The sequence below is a fragment of the Melanaphis sacchari genome, unplaced genomic scaffold (assembly GCF_002803265.2).
Source record: "Melanaphis sacchari strain LSU unplaced genomic scaffold, SCAv2.0 Contig12_pilon_pilon, whole genome shotgun sequence".
NCBI lineage: Eukaryota > Metazoa > Arthropoda > Insecta > Hemiptera > Aphididae > Melanaphis > Melanaphis sacchari.
The window spans coordinates 157,044-176,049 of record NW_020270527.1 but is presented as its reverse complement, the minus strand read 5'-3'; the positions used below and the strand labels follow the sequence as shown (position 1 = coordinate 176,049).

General features: G+C 26.2%; 1 protein-coding gene across 1 annotated transcript; it reads left to right on the top strand.

Annotated features, from left to right (window-relative positions):
* Positions 1-361: 361 nt before the first annotated feature.
* Positions 362-17,887, top strand: LOC112591233 (dnaJ homolog subfamily C member 27-like). The gene is made up of 13 exons (XM_025334990.1): positions 362-545; positions 3,823-3,883; positions 6,843-6,981; positions 7,141-7,230; positions 7,462-7,575; positions 8,728-8,821; positions 13,876-14,046; positions 14,710-14,770; positions 15,011-15,149; positions 15,754-15,843; positions 15,976-16,101; positions 16,239-16,360; positions 16,433-17,887. The coding sequence occupies exons 1-12, from the start codon at positions 428-430 to the stop codon at positions 16,311-16,313; spliced, it is 1,278 nt and encodes a 425-aa protein (XP_025190775.1). The 5' UTR covers positions 362-427; the 3' UTR covers positions 16,314-16,360; positions 16,433-17,887.
* The last annotated feature ends 1,119 nt before the right edge of the window (positions 17,888-19,006 follow it).

Here is a 19,006-nt window from a genome sequence, read left to right as displayed (position 1 = left end):
CGATCGTTGGAAAGTAAAAAATAAAATAAAAGGGTAAATTTATTTTGTGTTATGTATATAGTGTGTGTGTACCATTTTCGGCCCCGACTAGGTTGCCGACGCCGAATCGATATTCATCGGGTGAGTCATCCTCTATGGCGGCGAGAGGGGTTCTTGTCGTCGGTGTATAATATGGTCTGTTACGGGGCAGAGGGTGGTATGGGCGGACTCTCGAGCACGACAATCGAGCTTTTTCGTCGATTGCACCGCGATAATATTAACAGTATGTCATCATGTATACTGCCCCAAGACATCGATGCCTCCCGTTTCCCGATACAATAATCGAACGATTGCGACCACAGCAGCGCAAATAAGGGACGGCGACGTGTACACACACGCCACCACCGCTGCCGCCGATCAGTGTGTGTCTCAAGGGCTATGCCGCGACATGAACGCCGGCGAATCGTACAAGGTGCTCGTGCTGGGCGATTCGAACGTTGGCAAAACATGTCTGATGCACAGGTTCTGCGACGAGACGTATTACGACACGTACATATCGACAATAGGTAAGTTATAATGTTTTTGAACAGGTGGCCGGATTTAGACGGCGGCTTGTTGCGAAAATTGCCGAATTTTCTTTCGGATAATATCATTATAATTCGCTCCGTACGTTTTAATTTGTATAAAATATTAAATTATATAGTACCTATGCTTAAAAAATATACTACGTGTTGTAATATTCTACCCGCAGTCAGATTAATTGATTATCCACCGTTAAAAATTAACTCATACGTACAATATGTTTATTTATATTCGTTTTTAATATTGCTGGCTACAGAGCCTATAGAAATATTATTTCTCAGGTGTTTCATTTAATGCAGTGATACAGTATAGTTATAGACTGAAGTGTGTTGTGTGTATTGTATGTGTATACCGTGTATTTTATCAGTTATGAAATTGTACCTCATTTGTGTGTTACAATACGCATAGAGTCAAATTATTCATAAGAATAAGAATAGGTAGAAGCGAAGTGATTTTTCCCCACACAATCTAGGTATCTCGTTTTTATGGGAAAATTTTAAAAGCATATTTTCACATAATAAATCATAAATTGGGTTATTAAATAATTAAAGCTAAAGATTAAAGATTTCATTAAATAAATAAATATATTATTGAAAATGGCTTGAAATGATTCAGGAAAGGTCAAGTGTTTTTTAACCAACCACTCCTATTTATGTTTAATGTACAAATGTAAATTTATATCCATAACTTCACAAACAGCTAAACATTTACGGAGGGACTCTTAATAATAATAATATAATACCTTCACTGACTGTAGAAAAAACAATTACACATCCTCAAAATATATGCTATCAGGTGTGCAGACTTCACGCCCTATATACTAGCTCGTCGTTAAATTCATCAATGGTGACCTTTGTGCGTAAGTATTAAATGTCCTTGCAGTAACCTACATTATACCCAAAACCTAATTTATGATGTGTATAATGTATGACCTAATATATATTATAAGGTGTACACTGTAGTAATCGAGTAACATATACTAAACAATAATATTTTATTCAACCACAGGTGAATATAATAAACGAGCGTATAATTACATTATACATTTTTAGCGTGCAGTAACAATAAACACTACTATTTACATTATATTATATCATATGTTTAGCTAATACGCCTTGTAAATGTATCTAATATTAAATATTTTTCAAGTGTTTACACGCGATTTGATCAAGATTGTAGACCACCACATAAATATATATGAACAAAATATTATGTATCACCATTATGGCTCAGAAGAATACGATTGATAATGGAATTGTTTTTCGACTAAATATGTATTATTATTAAAATAAATAAAATTTTAAAAATTAGGATATTTTTTTTGTATACATATAGTATAATATGTACTATCTAAGTAGGTCTGCTGGTATGGGTAATGTTTACACAGTTTCGTGATGAGTATCAATGAACGGATAATATATTAATATACGTAGGTATAAATTATATGAGATAAAGTTTGTAGTTGTACATACGCATTTTATATCACATGTGACTAAGTAAAAATATATTTTACACCTCAATTCAGATAGAAAATTATTGAATTATTGTCATCGATATTGTTACGTGTATATATATATATATTATATAGGCACCTAAATATATTATTGTATACGATATTTCTGAATGATTAATGCTGTATAAAGGGACAAACAACCACATATATGTATAAAATGATAGATATTTATTGATATGAATATTTTGTAGAATATAGATATTATACACTATATATCGTTGAAACTAGGTTTCGTCGTGCGAAAGTCGAAACCAAACGTAATTCGACTAACATTCCGTCGGGCATTTCACCAAAGGTACATCCCATATTAGATAATATGGTAATTTATTATGTGGTTGCTATTGCTGTGTACGACAATGAAACCTTTGGTTATAATAGGTATATACATAATATAAATACAGTGTAGTTTCATCGTATTTTTCCTAACCAATACAATTTTTTTTTAATTTAATATTTTTGAAGTATGATTTTTTAAAAAAGATCATTACTTATTATATGTATATTAGAGACCAACAGCGCAATTATTAAAATTCATAATGTTATGTATAAAGTTATAAGTAAACACAAAATAAAAATAAAATGTTTTCTCGTGTTTTGTAACATTTTGAGGTAGGTTCAATTTAAAAAGATAATTATGTTAATATATTTTAAAAGTTGAATTTATTACTATAGATCCCATCAAATATTTCAATAGTTATGTATAGATAAATAAGAGGGTAAGGATGATTAATAATGGTAGATGGGTGATGAGGACAAACAAATGGAAAAAACTCTGTATAGATGTATAAATATATAATAAACTATAATACACACACATATTTAATGATTTTATTTCATTTTAATTCAAATTGTATCATTGATATTATAGCAGAAAAATGTTGGTATCGTTCAAATTTTAAAATTTTACTGAATTATCGTCATTACGTTATCACGCTTTAATGTTAAATTATACCTACTGAAGAATATTAGATATCTACCTTTTTTTTCATTGTCGTTAAATCGTCGATTACAAATTGTTTTAATTATTTACTTAATAAAATCGTACTTGGGATTATCAAACATTTAACGATGATTTTATTGTATAGCTCTTGATGCGTAATCCGTATATCAGTATTTCAGTGTGACGGATAACAGATAACAGATAATGATTGTTATTCATTTAGAATATTATTGTTATAATAACTAATATAACATAAAATGCTTTGGCCATGTACGGGTTATATTGCTCTTGTTAAATTAATTAATTAATTAATAAATATTACAATCAAATAGAAAAATTGGGCCATAGATAAACCTATAAACAAACAATTTTTTTTGTTTTTTGAAAATACTTATAAAATTGGATGTAGATCATTGTTACTTACACGTGTTTTGAAACTACAGAATATTAGAACAGCCGGAAATTTACAGCTCGTTCATGTTTTACGCGATGATAATTTTCTTTTTAGTTACGTTTTCTGTGACGTGTTTCCTGTACAATTATCATTAAATTTCGTGGGTGGTTGTTGTACGGTATTTAGGTTATTTTACAATGTGTACCCATGCAAATCAAATAGTTAAAAGGGGTAAAATTGTACAATTTAACATCGTTATACAAGAACATATTTTATTTATATATACTAACGCGACGAATCGTAAAATTTAAAAATGTAAATGCCGAGGCATTTTAGAGAATATCATAAAACAATAATATAACTGCTTATTATAATTTATAAGACAATAATAATATTAATGTTTTCGGATTTCAGGAGTCGATTACAAACAGAAGATAATTCAATTGGACGAAAAACCGGTAAAGTTACAAATATGGTAAGCCAGTGCTTATAATACATTCTATGATACTTGTATTTAAAATAGTTAAGATTGATATCTGTAATTAAATGACCTTTTTGGAACTTATCTAACCGTAAATAATTTTGATAAAGCAATATTTTTTCGTCATTATTGGTGTAGTCATTTTCGACAGAAACTAAAATCAAAATACTAATATAATGCAGTATAATATAACTGCAGTTATCTTCGTCCTAAAACATCTAAAACAAATTTTCCTAATAAGTAGGTACCTATCTAACGTTTAAGCTCATTGATTTTGAACGAATTAAATAAATAAATTGTATAACTATGAAGTTATTATAACGTAATATGTCTGTAGAATGTTATTATAAATTTTATTTCTATTTTATTAATATACGCGAATTCAAATTGAATTAAAATTCTCAGTAAAACACGGAAATTGTGCTATGTTATGAAAATATACAATTTAACACTGATCAAATAAAATTACACTTCGTTATAGTAATGATACAGTTTGTTATTTATTTCACTAACGCATTATATTATATTATTTATTTTTGCATGCACATTAAATGATGTGTATCTATCTACTTGTTACATGACCAGTGATTACTACAGTTGTTGTTTACTGTTTTGATGAGTGTATTTTTATTTTAAGAATATAAGTAAATGGACTGCATGTTATAGGCATTAGATTCTTACTATTTGAAAAAAATAAACGTATCTACACACTATCATATCATTACGTAATATTATAAAACAATCATAATATCAAATTTAATGTAAAAGCCAAAAAAGTGTTATTTGATATTTTTCATATTTATATGAAACGTATTTCATCACATATTATGAAAAATTGCACTATTTAAAAATAAATCCTATTTGTATTTCATAAGGGAACGTTTAAAGAAGATGTATTATTGAAGCATCAAGTATTAATTACTTTCACATAAAGAATAATTGAACTTAATATTTTATACAAAATGGCTTGATTGAAAAAAACTGAATGCAAATCGTTTGATCTAAAATGAAAATTACTACAGCGAAACAGTTACGACGAAATATTTAATTCATATTTAATAATATTATAACTCAATAGATTCCACTTATAATATAGCAAGGACAAACAATATCATCATCAGGTGTGCAAAATATGACATAAAGTCAATACGATTTCGTCTCGGTTGACAGGATAAATTATTTTTTTCAATTATTATTAATTGACAAATTTTGATGTTCTGGTATTGCACTTCAATGAATAATATAATATTATTAAGCTAAAAAAATTATTATTATTAAGTATAAAAATAAATGTCACTAGTATATTAAAATTAAATAATCAAATGATTTATGTAATTGAATTGTTTAATCTTTCGACGATACTAGCCGGCTTTTAATTATTATTCTCATTTTATAAATTAATTGGGTAGGTATATTTTTGTATAAAACTTTTCAATTAGATTTTACGTGTTAGCAAAATTTGTAATAACATTAACATTGATAACATATTGTATGACTTTTATTATTGTTTTTAGTTTTTTTTAAATTAAAAAAAAACCTATACAATAAAATGCCAAAAACAATTTTAGCGTATATATTTGATGTAACCAAATATATATATATTAAATATAAATATAAAAATATAATAATATAATATAATATTTATTATATATAAATATATATTTATTTATGTATAATAAATAATACGATAATAGAACAATAAGACTGTCTTATGAAACATTAATAAAAAAAAAAAGTAAAATTAATTAGGTAACGACAATAGTCTTATAAATATAATTAATGACATAGAATATAATATATACCAAATGAAACCAGGTAACTACAAATTTAAATAAACTATAAAATATGATGTATACATTTATTATATAACATGTTATAAATGAAAGATATTTTTATTTCTAAGGATTTATGGTGTATTAATGTATTATGCTATATAAAATTGTATAAGACACTGCAATAAAATTTATTACCGTTGTTAAAACGATATCTAAAAAAGTTGAAATAAGTTTTATTAGCATCGAATCCGATTTATATTTACAAGTATTAATATACGAGTATACAGCCGAACAAAAGTAATAAAAGTGTTGTGTAGATTTTTGTTTTTTTTTTAAGGACTGCGAATCTCATTTTTTCGAAAACTTTTAACGTTTCTGGAAATATTTTTCCCATAGATATATTTTTTAAGGTTATTATAAAACAACATTTTTGAAAAAAATATAATAATTTTATTGTTATTATTATCCTTTTGATTATTTGTTAATTGCTTATTTTATTGAATAACATTATATATTTTTAATTTTATATTCTAAAACTTCAATTGTTAATTTAAGAATTTTGAACAAACTTTCATTTAGTTATGACTATTAATAATTAAATACAATAAATAATAAACTACTTGTGCGACAGAGTCCTTAAACCAATGTATAACTAGTGTTTAAAAATTTCATAAAATATAAAATTAAATATTTCAAATAAAATTTGTTTTTTTTTTAATAAACTTTATTTTTATATAATTATTAGCACACTTAAGCATGGTTTCCACACTTATGTCAAATTCACTTTTTGAAAATCCAATGCACTGCCTGAAACAATAAGGGTGTAGAAACAACATTTTATAGTAAATACATAGATAGGTATGCTGTAAATAACAATAAAAAATAAAAAAATACGAAAAAACAATTTCAAATTAATAAAATTATATGTAAAAATAATCATGTTGTCTTATGTCATGGATAAGTTTTTAAGTTATTTTCCTGGCATAATTCAAAAGAAAAAAAATGTATTTTAAAATAAAATTTACTTATTCTCTTATGTAAATATTTCTGATTTATCTTTTCTTTTTTCTTTATTAACAAAAAAGAACTTTGTATAATATTAAAGCTGTATAATAATCTGCGATTCTTTACTATGATATTAAAAACACTAACCTATTTAATTATTATAACATTTACAGGGACACTGCCGGGCAAGAGCGTTTCCGAACACTGACTACGGCCTACTATCGAGGCGCAATGGGTATATTACTCGTTTATGACGTCACGAATTTGGATTCATTTGACCATTTGACGTATTGGTTGAAGAATATTCAAGAAGTGAGTTTTAACGCACTGTTTTATGGTATAATAATCGCGAACGAGATGGTCTAGTTATTAAATATATATTTTAAATTTAACTATTAACATTTAACAATTAAAATATTGCAATGTAAATGATGCAATGATTACATATAATAATATAATAAATATTTTTAGAACGCTTCGCCGGATGTAATTAAAGTTTTGGCAGGTAACAAATGTGACAACGAGACAGTAAGAGCCGTGGACAGAGCAGACGGAGAAAAAGTGAGTATTCGGAGAATTTACCTATATACGAATTGTTTTACAGAGCGGTCTATTGAACCGAGATTAAACATATTTTTCTACGTTTTACGATTATATTTGAAAATTAATTTATAAATCCATGCAGCACAAATGGTCAATAATATTATTTACGAGTATACATAATATATTATATACATTATATTTTACTGTATAATACTAAATATTATGCATTGTATTTCCTATTGTGAATAGATAGCAGAATGCTACGATATGCCGTTTTTCGAAGTCTCGTGTAAGATGGATGTCAATGTGGAAGAAGCATTTCAGGCATTGGCTAAAATGATTAAAGAACGTTCCAAATATTCGGTGAGCTTTTACATATAAACATGATATATTTATATGATGTGATTTTGATATTATATTATATTACTAAGTCAAATAAGTCAATAAAAAGATATTATCAATATAATTAACTATTTTTATGTATTATCTATAAAAATTCCCAGAAAAGTAATCTACTTCAAATTAAAATTAAATGCTGCTATTCAAAAATATGAAATCTTATAGAATGACTTAGTAATATTAAAAAAAATATTTATAATTTTTTTGTAAAAAAGAATTTTTATACAGATTTAAAATTGTAAAAAAAACCATTTCCAAATATGTATTAACACTTTTCATGGAAATGAGGTTTAACTTTAAAAGTTACTCCATATATTATATCATCTACTTATAAAAAAAAAATAATATCAAAGTCTTTACGCAGCTTTCTTATTATACATATTATATAATTTCTGGTTAATCTTTATAGGCCATATTTTTAATTTATCTAGATAGCTAAATTAAATACTTACTCTTAAAGTAGTTATATTAACTCCACTATATAAAAAAAGATTTCATCTCATATTTTAATAATTTTCTACCTATTTCTATAATTTCAAAATATTCAAAACTAATAAAAATAGAATTACTATAGATTATCTCTAAAATTGAATAATCTATTTATCTATTTTATTTCTTTAAATAAATTTGAAATTTAGATTGGGGTAAGGACTATCTCCTCATCAAGCTATAGCTATAATTTAAAGAAATATGTAAATACAATGTTTTAGAGAAAGGAAAATAGTACGTTAGTCCTGTGCATACATTTAATTTGATTAATTTGATCTAATTAAAGCCTTCGACGTGGTCAATTAATACTAGAGACTAAATAAAATTAATGATATTATATGGATATCTAGTTTTGCGCCATATCTCTTGTCGCATCATCCTATACTTAATATAAAAAATGAATGGTAAAAATAAATAATATCATTAGTGATGGTTGAGGACAGTAGTGCTGCTCCCCTTAAATTACCCCCCTCCCCCCCAAAAAAATAAAAAAATAAAAGACACACTCGGTGATGGCTCCTTCTTACAACGTATTATAAATATGTGCCTATCTACAATAACATAATGTATTATTTACATACCTATTAGATATTTTGTTTGTTAATTCATACATTTTATTATTTATAGGGAGCGTTCGGGCTGAGAGATGAAACACCGAGGGAAAAATGTTCACCACTTTTCGAAAAAGCTTTTGCCGAATCTACACGGAAGTGTAGTTCCTGTTAATATCCATAAATTCAATAATAATAATAATCATAAAAATTTAGCTATTTTTATTTTCATGAAAAATCTTAAAGCCTATTATAATAATACACGTGTTGGCTATTATATTGCGTCTATCCGACATCGATAAATTAAATAATTATATTAAAACGACGGAACTAAAAGTGATTATTAGTGATTACTATAATACAATATTAGTAAATACATAATAAAATACACATATAATATTATAACGTTATTACACTATTGTAATAAATATACTTAAATAATACGTAATAAATTGGATTTATTACCTATATGGGTACTCATAATCATATTTTGTAAAGTTGAAAACTTGAAATGCATAAAATTGTTCTTTTACCGTTAGAGTAAAATTTAATTCCCCGCGAGTAATATTTTTTTCAGAATACATATAAACATATTATATGCGTTATTTAATACGTTCTATCAAAAACCGAAATAAATACATAAAGTCTTTAAATATAGTTTAATATACACACGTAAACAGCGTTCCATCAAATAATGACAGGGTCAGGTATTTTACTTATTCAGACACAATGTTTCAATTAAATGTTTACTGTTTACGTAATTTTTCAAACAGTTATAAATTACTATTTATAACTATATTACTATATTACTATAATATTATGTATACTCAAAACAAAATTATTAAAATATAATTAATACATAATGAAAAAATACATATAGCTACGAATCTTTCACGTTTTGTCTTTATATTTTATATTATTGTTTCTGATATTATTAATATTATTATTATTATTATTATTATTATTATTATTATTATATGAATCTATATAATATTTTCCTGCAAATTCACATGTATTTTTTTAAATTTTTTTTTTTTTGATTTATACCTTTTTGATGTTGTACACCTTTGTTTATTATAATCCATTAATACATTTAATAAATTGGGAATGTAATACAATTTTTGAAATAATCATCTTTATTATTTTATTATTATGTTGTACCTATTTACTATATCTAATGAAATTGTGTGAATGAAAATTAAAAAATTCGGTAGTCGAATACGAAAATAAGTGAATTCATAATCCACTAAAAGTAAAATATTAAACTGTATTTTTATATACATTTTGATATTTTGATAATAATAATACATAACAATTTCATGCAAATATGTATATCAATATACTTTAATATTGAATATTAACAATAACTTACATTAATTTTTTTTTATTAATGTTTATGTATAAATTGTATTAATTGTACAGAGTTTGAAATAGCAGTCATAATCACATTTATTTAAAATTAATAAGTTTGTAATATTAAAGTAATAGTAAAGAGCTTTAAGAGGACGTCGTACCCGCATATGTTGTCTCCGTCTTACAAATGCGTAACATGGCAAATAGTACTCTCAGAAGATCACGTTTAGCTCCATCAGCGAAAATTAGAATGATTGCCTCTTTGAAATTTAAGTGAGATTATTATCTAGGGCATCTTAGGCTTTATTATATTTTAATTTATAAGCAGTTAATATGTGTTTTAAGACGTTATACCAACAATTTACAATTTTAAATGCTCATGCAACTGCTTTAAGTAAAATTTAATAAAAGCCTATATACAACACTATCTCCTGAAGACTCAATCATCATTCTGATTCACTAAACTAACGTGACTCTTCATATTAAGCATTATAGTACTGAACTTATCTGTAAAATCCATAATATTAAACTTACGCCATACAAAACATATTTTGGTACTTAGAATGAAAAATCTCCAATTAATTTTATTTAGTTAAAAATTATGTGCAGAAAGTATTTGAATGGATACGATAAAGTTTAAGTATGATAACATGCAGCAAAAGTGTAAAAAATTAAATCAGGTTGTTAGGTTATAGATACTTAGCTCTAAGTTCACCAGTTTGGCGGTATATCGTATATATCATATGTTGACGGTACTTGTAACGCATATTAGACAGGTATCTATGTATTAGCAAAACAATAAAATGATGCATTTGTTTATATTGTCAATCAGATCGAATTGATCGCCGTTTAAAATTTAAGTATGTCTATATAAATTAATAAATGTTTTTTTAAATACACAATGAATATATTCACCTACCAATTTTTGGATATTCAAATAGTGTTGCGGTGTTCATATAATGTGTATGCATATGCTTTGGAATAGTTGTTTTTGTGTAGACTTAAAAAAAAAAAAAAACACTGTAATGGACAACTTTTGACTTGCAAATAGAAAGTATTAATAACTAAAAACTATATAGGAACGTACAAGTAGTTAGCCTAGTGTATACACTATTATATATTTTTCATGATTCGATAACAAATTTGTGTACAATAAGAGGGATGTGTCGCACGTATTCTGATATACTGACGAATATATTAACGATATTTTGGACCTTCTATACTATGTGAGATGTGCAGGAGAGCAATGCATTCACCACATTAATAATCACTTTGGATCCCTACCACAAATAAAAAACGAAAAAAAACGTTTTTCAGTCGTGGGCCGTTGTTATTTTACGTACGTATATGATAAATATTATTAGTATATTACTATGAACTGGGTGAATCGCTTGGTAAGGATATATGTTTTAATGATGTCTTGGCATTTTTATGATGTTGAACGATATTATTATGCCGTCACGGCTGTTTTTGCAATTGGTTTTTAGAATAATTTCACCCACCGCGGGGTCCCTTTTTTTTCTCTAGAGTCAGCGTTTAGGACGGATGTCACATAATACGTCTAATGTATGTATTATATTGTTGTTATATCCGAGTAAACCAATAACTGATCGGTTTATTGTTTATATTTGATTGTATAGGGTTGTTCGTCTGATCGTCTTGTTTTCTTCATATAATATTATGTTCTGTAAATGAATACAATAATGTTGTTTACATAATATTCTATCATGTCTTAAAGTAACTCATTAAAATTGTTTTATAATAAATAATTATTATGAATATTTACATGCATTTGCGTTAATTAAACAATTGCATGGACGGATTATAATATGTGATTACCGATTATGTATTATTTGGTTAAACAGTAAACTTAATTTAAAATAAAATTATGGAATTAGATGATTTACATCACATCCATTTTTAACAGTACAGTCGACTTTCGATAATTAGAAACTTTCGGTAATTCGAAGTAAATGCTAGTTCTCTTAAATATCTCGCGATAATTCGATTAAAAACCATTCATTAAGTACACTTAGAACACTCGGTAATTCGAAATTAAATTTTGGAAAAACTGGCCACTAAAACGTGACAATTCGAAGTTTCATCTGTTCAAAGTTTGGTAATTCAAAGTATAGGTATTCATCAAATATATTTTTTATAATCGTTTTATTAATAATTTACTCTACCGCCTAATTTGGTGAAATATTTAATAATTATGTATGTATAATAATAAAAAATAAAATGTTTTTCTTAACTTTCAGTAATTCGAATTTATTTTTTGCTCTCGATATTTCGAACTACTCAATACGTAATTCAAATTTTGGGTAATTCGAAAGTTTTTAAAAGTCCCGCCAACTTAGAATTATTGAGAGTCGACTGTATAATGTTTAATATACTGTATTTTTAAATCAATGGAATGATGCTTTAATGTATATTATGTTTATATTTTGTAATAATTATGATGTCTTGATGTTAATCATTATAATATAATGTTCCATTGTTTAATTTACTCATTTTATTGATCTGAAATAATTTTTTTAAATATTGTAATTATTTTGTAACTTAACGCAACGAAAAATAATTTTTTAGATTCTAAACGTACTTAATGAATGTACCTATATCGATTTTACAACGATGTATTTTTTTTGTGTCTATAAATATAATAAATAGTCGATAAAATGCTTTAATTTTCAACTTCGTGGGTGCAGGTTCTATATACAAAATTGGATCTAGATTAATATACTGCATAGAGGTCAACATTAAAAATTCTCAATCATTTTTTTTAATCGGGGTAAAACAGACAACAAATTAGGTAAAAACGGAAATTTTTACAAAACGGTGATACTAGGCCGGTAGTCTACTTGGGTGAAACACGAGTTAATCAAAATCAAACACGTGGTCGTATTTATCTAGTGAAAATACGAGAAATTTAAAAGTACTTATAAACAAAGACAAAAGGCAGTTGCTTCATCGTTTACCACTTCGAATTTCCTTACTTCGGACTCATTAATGAATTAAAACTTATTTTTCGATGCAATTTTAATAATAAAGATTATTGTATTCAAATGAATGCCACAATTTTTGAAGATTGGTTTTGTTATGTTATGTCTAAGTGCCGAGTATTATTAAGATGAAAATGCATTGTTAGTTGAGAATTGTCCGAAACCTAATGTAAAAGTCAGATATTCAACCAGTCGTGGTTAAGTAAATGGTAAGTAAAAAATATAGAATTGTTTCCAGTAAAAACGCTTGATGATTTATGGGTAAAAGTGAAATTCACAATGCCACGTGAGAAAAGTATAAATTTGATGAACTAACATTCCAAGACGACAATGAGGGCTAAATTATTTCATTTAGAAAATTAATTTTTTTTTGTGAAGATTTTAACAGATAATAGTTTTAAGTATTATTAGTTATTTAGTTATTTAATTAATACATATATATATATATATATACATAAATATAGAATATAAATAAAGAATGTAAATAATAAAAATATTAAATTTTTAGTCTTTATAATATCTCTGGGGCTTTTTAAATTATTTTACGCGGGAAAGCAGTCATAGAAGTGTAACAAGAAATTGGCCACCAGATGAGCAATAATCAACTACCTTATTTTATTAAAAGTATTAATATGTTTATCATATTATATATTTAATTTTTATCAGAAACCAATGTTAAAGATTCAGCCTTCAATATTCCTTAGATCTAAGCAATTTTCAACACGGGTTGATAATAGTGATAACACTGATAACACTAAAACAGTACTTCAACACCGACTTATCGTAAAAACTTATTTGTTTGCTGAGGTTCTTACGTTTCAAACTTTCAATTCGGATTCATCGTAGCTGTTACGAGTTGTGACTTGTGATAATGGGAGACAATCTAGTAGTGTCGGCGTCAACAGGTAAAACTGAACCGCTACAGGAACAGAGAATTTGGAAAATTATTGTATTGGGTGATGTGAATACTGGTAAGACTTCTATTATTGAACGATACTGTGATGGGAAATTCAAGGATAACCATAAAATGTGTACAATAGGTGAGTAAGATATGTAAGTCTGCACTGGTATCGCTCATTTGCGTCAAAAAAAATTAATTCGTTTTGGGTACAGCCCTAAATTTTCACGGCACACCAATCCATATAATATTTAAACATAGGTACATATGTACACTATTTATCGTATACTTTGTTAGATGGTTAATTATTATGAAATAAATTAATACCATGATGAAAAACTGTATTAGAAGAAATATTTATTGTGAATGTACATATTATTGTAATAATAATAGTATATAAATAAAAATATATCTATCAATGAAATATATGTGCTTGACGTGTGATGCACAAGTGTTTAATTTGAGAATAAGCTGTCAATAAGCTTACTCTCAAGTTTCAGTTCTTCTGTAGATTGAAGTCTTTCTCCTTTTTTCTTTTTATTGTTGTATTTACAACATGGAGAATAGTAGTAAAATTTTTATTACTTTTATCGATATTTTAAGAAACTGTGTTTGAGCATATTTGTAGTATACCGGTTGAAAATCATTGATATAGATAGATCAGATAGATTAAAGACTAAATGCATATATTAGTCTTCATTCTGTTATTTCCTTATTAAATATCTTGTTTATGTTATAATAATGTTAGCTGTTAAATATTTATACATCATATTTGAATATCAGTGTTAAATTTTATTTTTATTAGGTATAGATTTCAAAAAGAAAATAATCAATTTTGAGAACAAAACCATCATTTTAAACATTTGGTAAGCATTGTATTGTTTGTACATTTTTCAACATGTTTAAATCATAGATATTTTTTGAATTAAATAGTTGGTAGAAACTAGAAAGGGTGTTTAAAGGTCTGAGTTCTTGAAATCAACAATTGAATAACAACCAAAACTTAAAAGAATTGCGTATTTGAGATTAAAATATTACTTACTATTTAATCATACAAATTTATGTTGATTTAATTATTATAAATTTTTGTTCATTTTTACTTTAAGGGACACAGCTGGAACTGAAAAATATCAATCTTTAATTCAATTGTACTATAGAGATGCCAAGGGAATATTTATTGTATATGATATTACAAATATGAATTCGTTATTCAAGTTGAATACATGGATGGAAAATATAAGCGATGTTAGTATTCAATATTTAACAAAAGTAATTTATGTACATTTTTGTGAGTATAAATTTATGTTTTTTATAAAAAATACTGAATAGGTATTAACTTAAATCAAATGCAATCTTTCTATTTTTGTTAATTGTTATATTTTTAATATATAAATGTAACCATGTATGTTATTGGGTATATAAAATATTTAATAAGTATTGTTACGGTATGATATACTATATTTAGGTATGATACTATCAGTAAATTAGCAGTGTTTGAACTGTTTTTGGTAGCTATATATAACAAATAAATTATTAATTAATGGTATTTATAATATTTAATTATTAATCAATAGTATTTATAATTTATCTATTTTTTTTTATTTTAATACATTTAAAAAATGTGTTATATTGCATCATACTTTTTGTATACTAAAACAATTAATAAACTTAAATTAATTTATTCTTTATCATTGCACTTATTATAAATATATCCTCATTTGATGGTACGTATCATTTATATAGTGGATCACATTTAAAAAACAACAATAATTCTATAATCAATTTTAAAAATTAGGTATCATATAAAAAATTTGTTTTAAGTTCTAAATATTTTTGCTTTAATTTTTAGTTTGCTCCTTCAAATACGGTAAAAATTTTGATTGGTAACAAATGTGATTTAGAATCAAACAGAGAGGTATCAATTGAAGAAGGAAAACTGGTAATAATGAGTTGTGACTTGTGATTAATTAAAACAAAAAATTACACTATATTTAATTCAAATTATTATGAATTTTAAATAAGAATTATTTTCATTAACACTACTGTTAATAAAATTTGGATATTTTTGAAGGTAGCTGAACACTATGGAATTCCTTTTTTTGAACTATCTTCTAAAAACAATACAAATCTAGATGATTCGTTTTTGAAAATGGTTTCTATGATTAATGAAATGGAACTTGAAATTGAAATTAAAAAGGTAATTTAAATGAGTATCTATTTAATTTTTTTTTTCTGTATTGAGTTATATTTATGTATGAACAATAATTTATAAAATAATAGTTGTTTTACTTTTATTGTATAATAATATTGTATACATTGATTATTGTTCTATAGGACATTGTGATTTTAGAAGATAAATTAATGCTTCAAGATATTGACATCCAATCAAAAACAAAGTGTAGCTGTTGATTTAAGATGTGATTATAAGAAAAAACATGATAACATTTTATATTAATGTATGTTTTAATTTCACTCATAAGTTATTAATATTAATTCTATGATTATAAAATGTATCATTTTTTAAACAGAAATCAAAAATCCTAAGGAATATATTAAAGGATTTATAGATATCGAAAAATCTTGAAAAAACTACTCCTCAAGAGACTATTAAAAATTGCTAATGAACAAAATGTGTTACCAGATTTCCAATTTGGTTTTCGCCCAAAACACGCCATTTTTTACCAACTACAATGGTTGTTGATTTAATTGCCATCTGTTTCAAAACGAAGAAATACTGTTCCGCAGTATTCCTCGACATCGCCCAAGCATTCGACTCGATCTGGCAAACCGGCCTGCTATACAAATTAAAAAAATCTATCCTGCGCCATACTATCTCTTACTTAAGTCCTACATCGAAAACAGATCATTCAATGTTAAAATAGAATCCACCTTCTCCGACTTACAATATATTTGCTGGCGTACCTCAAGGAAGTGACATTGCCCCGTTTTTGTACATCATATTTACAGCGGACATTCCTACCACTGAAAACACTACTATGGGTACATATGCAGATGACACTGCCATTGTTGCCGCTGACTGATCCAGACATTTGCTTCCATCATCTCCAAAACCATCTCAACATGCTTTCAAAGTTGTACAACACATGAAAAATCAAAGTAAACGAACTTAAATCTACACATATCACCTTCACCCTCAGACCTAAGGACTGTCCTGAAGTTTCTTTTAACAATTTAGTAATTCCCCACTCAAGAAATGCTAAATACCTCGGCCAGCTATTCAATAGGAGACTCACTTGAGGTCCTTATCTTAAAAACAAAAGGAAACAGCTTAATTCCCGCCTACACCTCATCAGACTTCTCCTAAAATCATAATAATCATATATGAACCTGTTTTTCTGTTTACTCTTATACAAAAGTCTCCTTCAACCAATATGGTCATACAGAATCGCCCTCTGGGGCACTGCCAAACCATCAAACCTTCAAACAATTCAAGCTTTCCAATCGATATGTCTTCGCATGGTCACCAAAGCACCTTGGTTTGTAACAAACACTGCTGTATCAAGATCTCAAAGTCCAATTCGTCAACCAAACAGCAATAACATTCTACTCAAGACTTCACTGTAAAATGCAAGGCCACTCAAACAAACTAATATCCAATCTTCACTCAAAATATCTTCCCAGCAACCCTACCAGCCGACTAAACAGAAATTGGCCCAGAGACCTTATCTAAAATTGTATTATATTAATTTAACTAGACTTTAGACTCATTGAAAGGTAGCTCAACTATGAGCTTCCCTTCACCACCCCATCATTGTCATCCCTCTCACCAATTTACTCATTTTACAAAATTGTATAGATTGTAAATTTTTCAATAACTGCTATTTAAAAAAATATATTTTATGAATGTAAAAACTTTAGATGGTCTTGATTGGAAGTTGGATGATTTTGATTTATAATTATAATTTTATGCCATATTCTTTGCAAGTATTTTAAGAAGTGAAAATGTATTACAAAGATAAATATATTCACATTCTTAACACTGAATTACAAGCATTTTTGTTTTTACATTTTTATTAAGGCTGAAGATTTGAATGACATGCAAATAAAACAATAAAATTAAAACATTTGTTATATTTTTTTTACTACTGAAAAACGCAGTACAAGAATACAAGCGCATTTGTTTACCGCAACACATTTATTGTTTCAATACAAAATTTTATAAACTTATATAATTATGTAGGAGTGCATTTTCAAAGTTGAGGCTTTGAATAGTTAACCATTAAAGTACTGATAAAATGACAATATAATATTGTCACTTGTGTGGCCATTATTAGTATCCAGTGATATGCTTAAGTATGATGAACACGTTTGAAAATGAATGGCGAAATACATTGTATACATTTAATATTAAAATGTTATGTTTGTTTTTCATACAGTTGAAGTAAAATAAACAATAAGTAATTATAATAATATAAACTATAAATTACTGGGAACAAAGGGAAAATGATGAGTAGGTAATGATATAAATTAAAAAACAGTTAATACAATGTAATATTATAATATTAATATGTAGAGGAAAAAATAAAAAAGAACAGGTAGGTAACCGCGATTAAAGCTGTTGTGAGTATAATTTATTAAATATTTTGTATGATAAAATTGAAACGATTTTGTATTTTTACAGTCGCTAAATAGGTCATATCTCAAATAGGTCTACAAATAAAATAATCGATTTAACTGCTGCGGGCAAGTTTCTGAGCGGTTGACAGCTGACACAATAATTAATTAATAATTAATAAATATTAAAACGTTATCCCGTACAGGTATTAAGTTAATATCAACCACGGTATAAGGTGTTCTAAGTTCCAAGATAACCGTGGTTTAAACGATTTACTTGAAGACGTGATATTATAATATTATACAGAAAGAAAACAAGTGATAAAAATTAAAATATTAAATCAAATCGTTTTAAATAATAATTCTAATAACATCACAATATATACATGTTATTATATATATATACCTAGGTACTTATTATTATAGTAGTAATATGTATACATATAATAATAATTGTTGATAAATACGTAATTTTAACATAATATTTTATTAAAATATAAAATATTACTACATAGTCTAAAATAATA

Bases quoted from the DNA above. Each gene is read 5' to 3' on its own strand.
- LOC112591233 (XM_025334990.1), top strand. From the start codon at position 428: ATGAACGCCGGCGAATCGTACAAGGTGCTCGTGCTGGGCGATTCGAAC. The intron at 3,884-6,842 runs GTAAGCCAGTGC...TAACATTTACAG, and splicing joins CCGGTAAAGTTACAAATATG to GGACACTGCCGGGCAAGAGC. The intron at 6,982-7,140 runs GTGAGTTTTAAC...AAATATTTTTAG, and splicing joins GGTTGAAGAATATTCAAGAA to AACGCTTCGCCGGATGTAAT.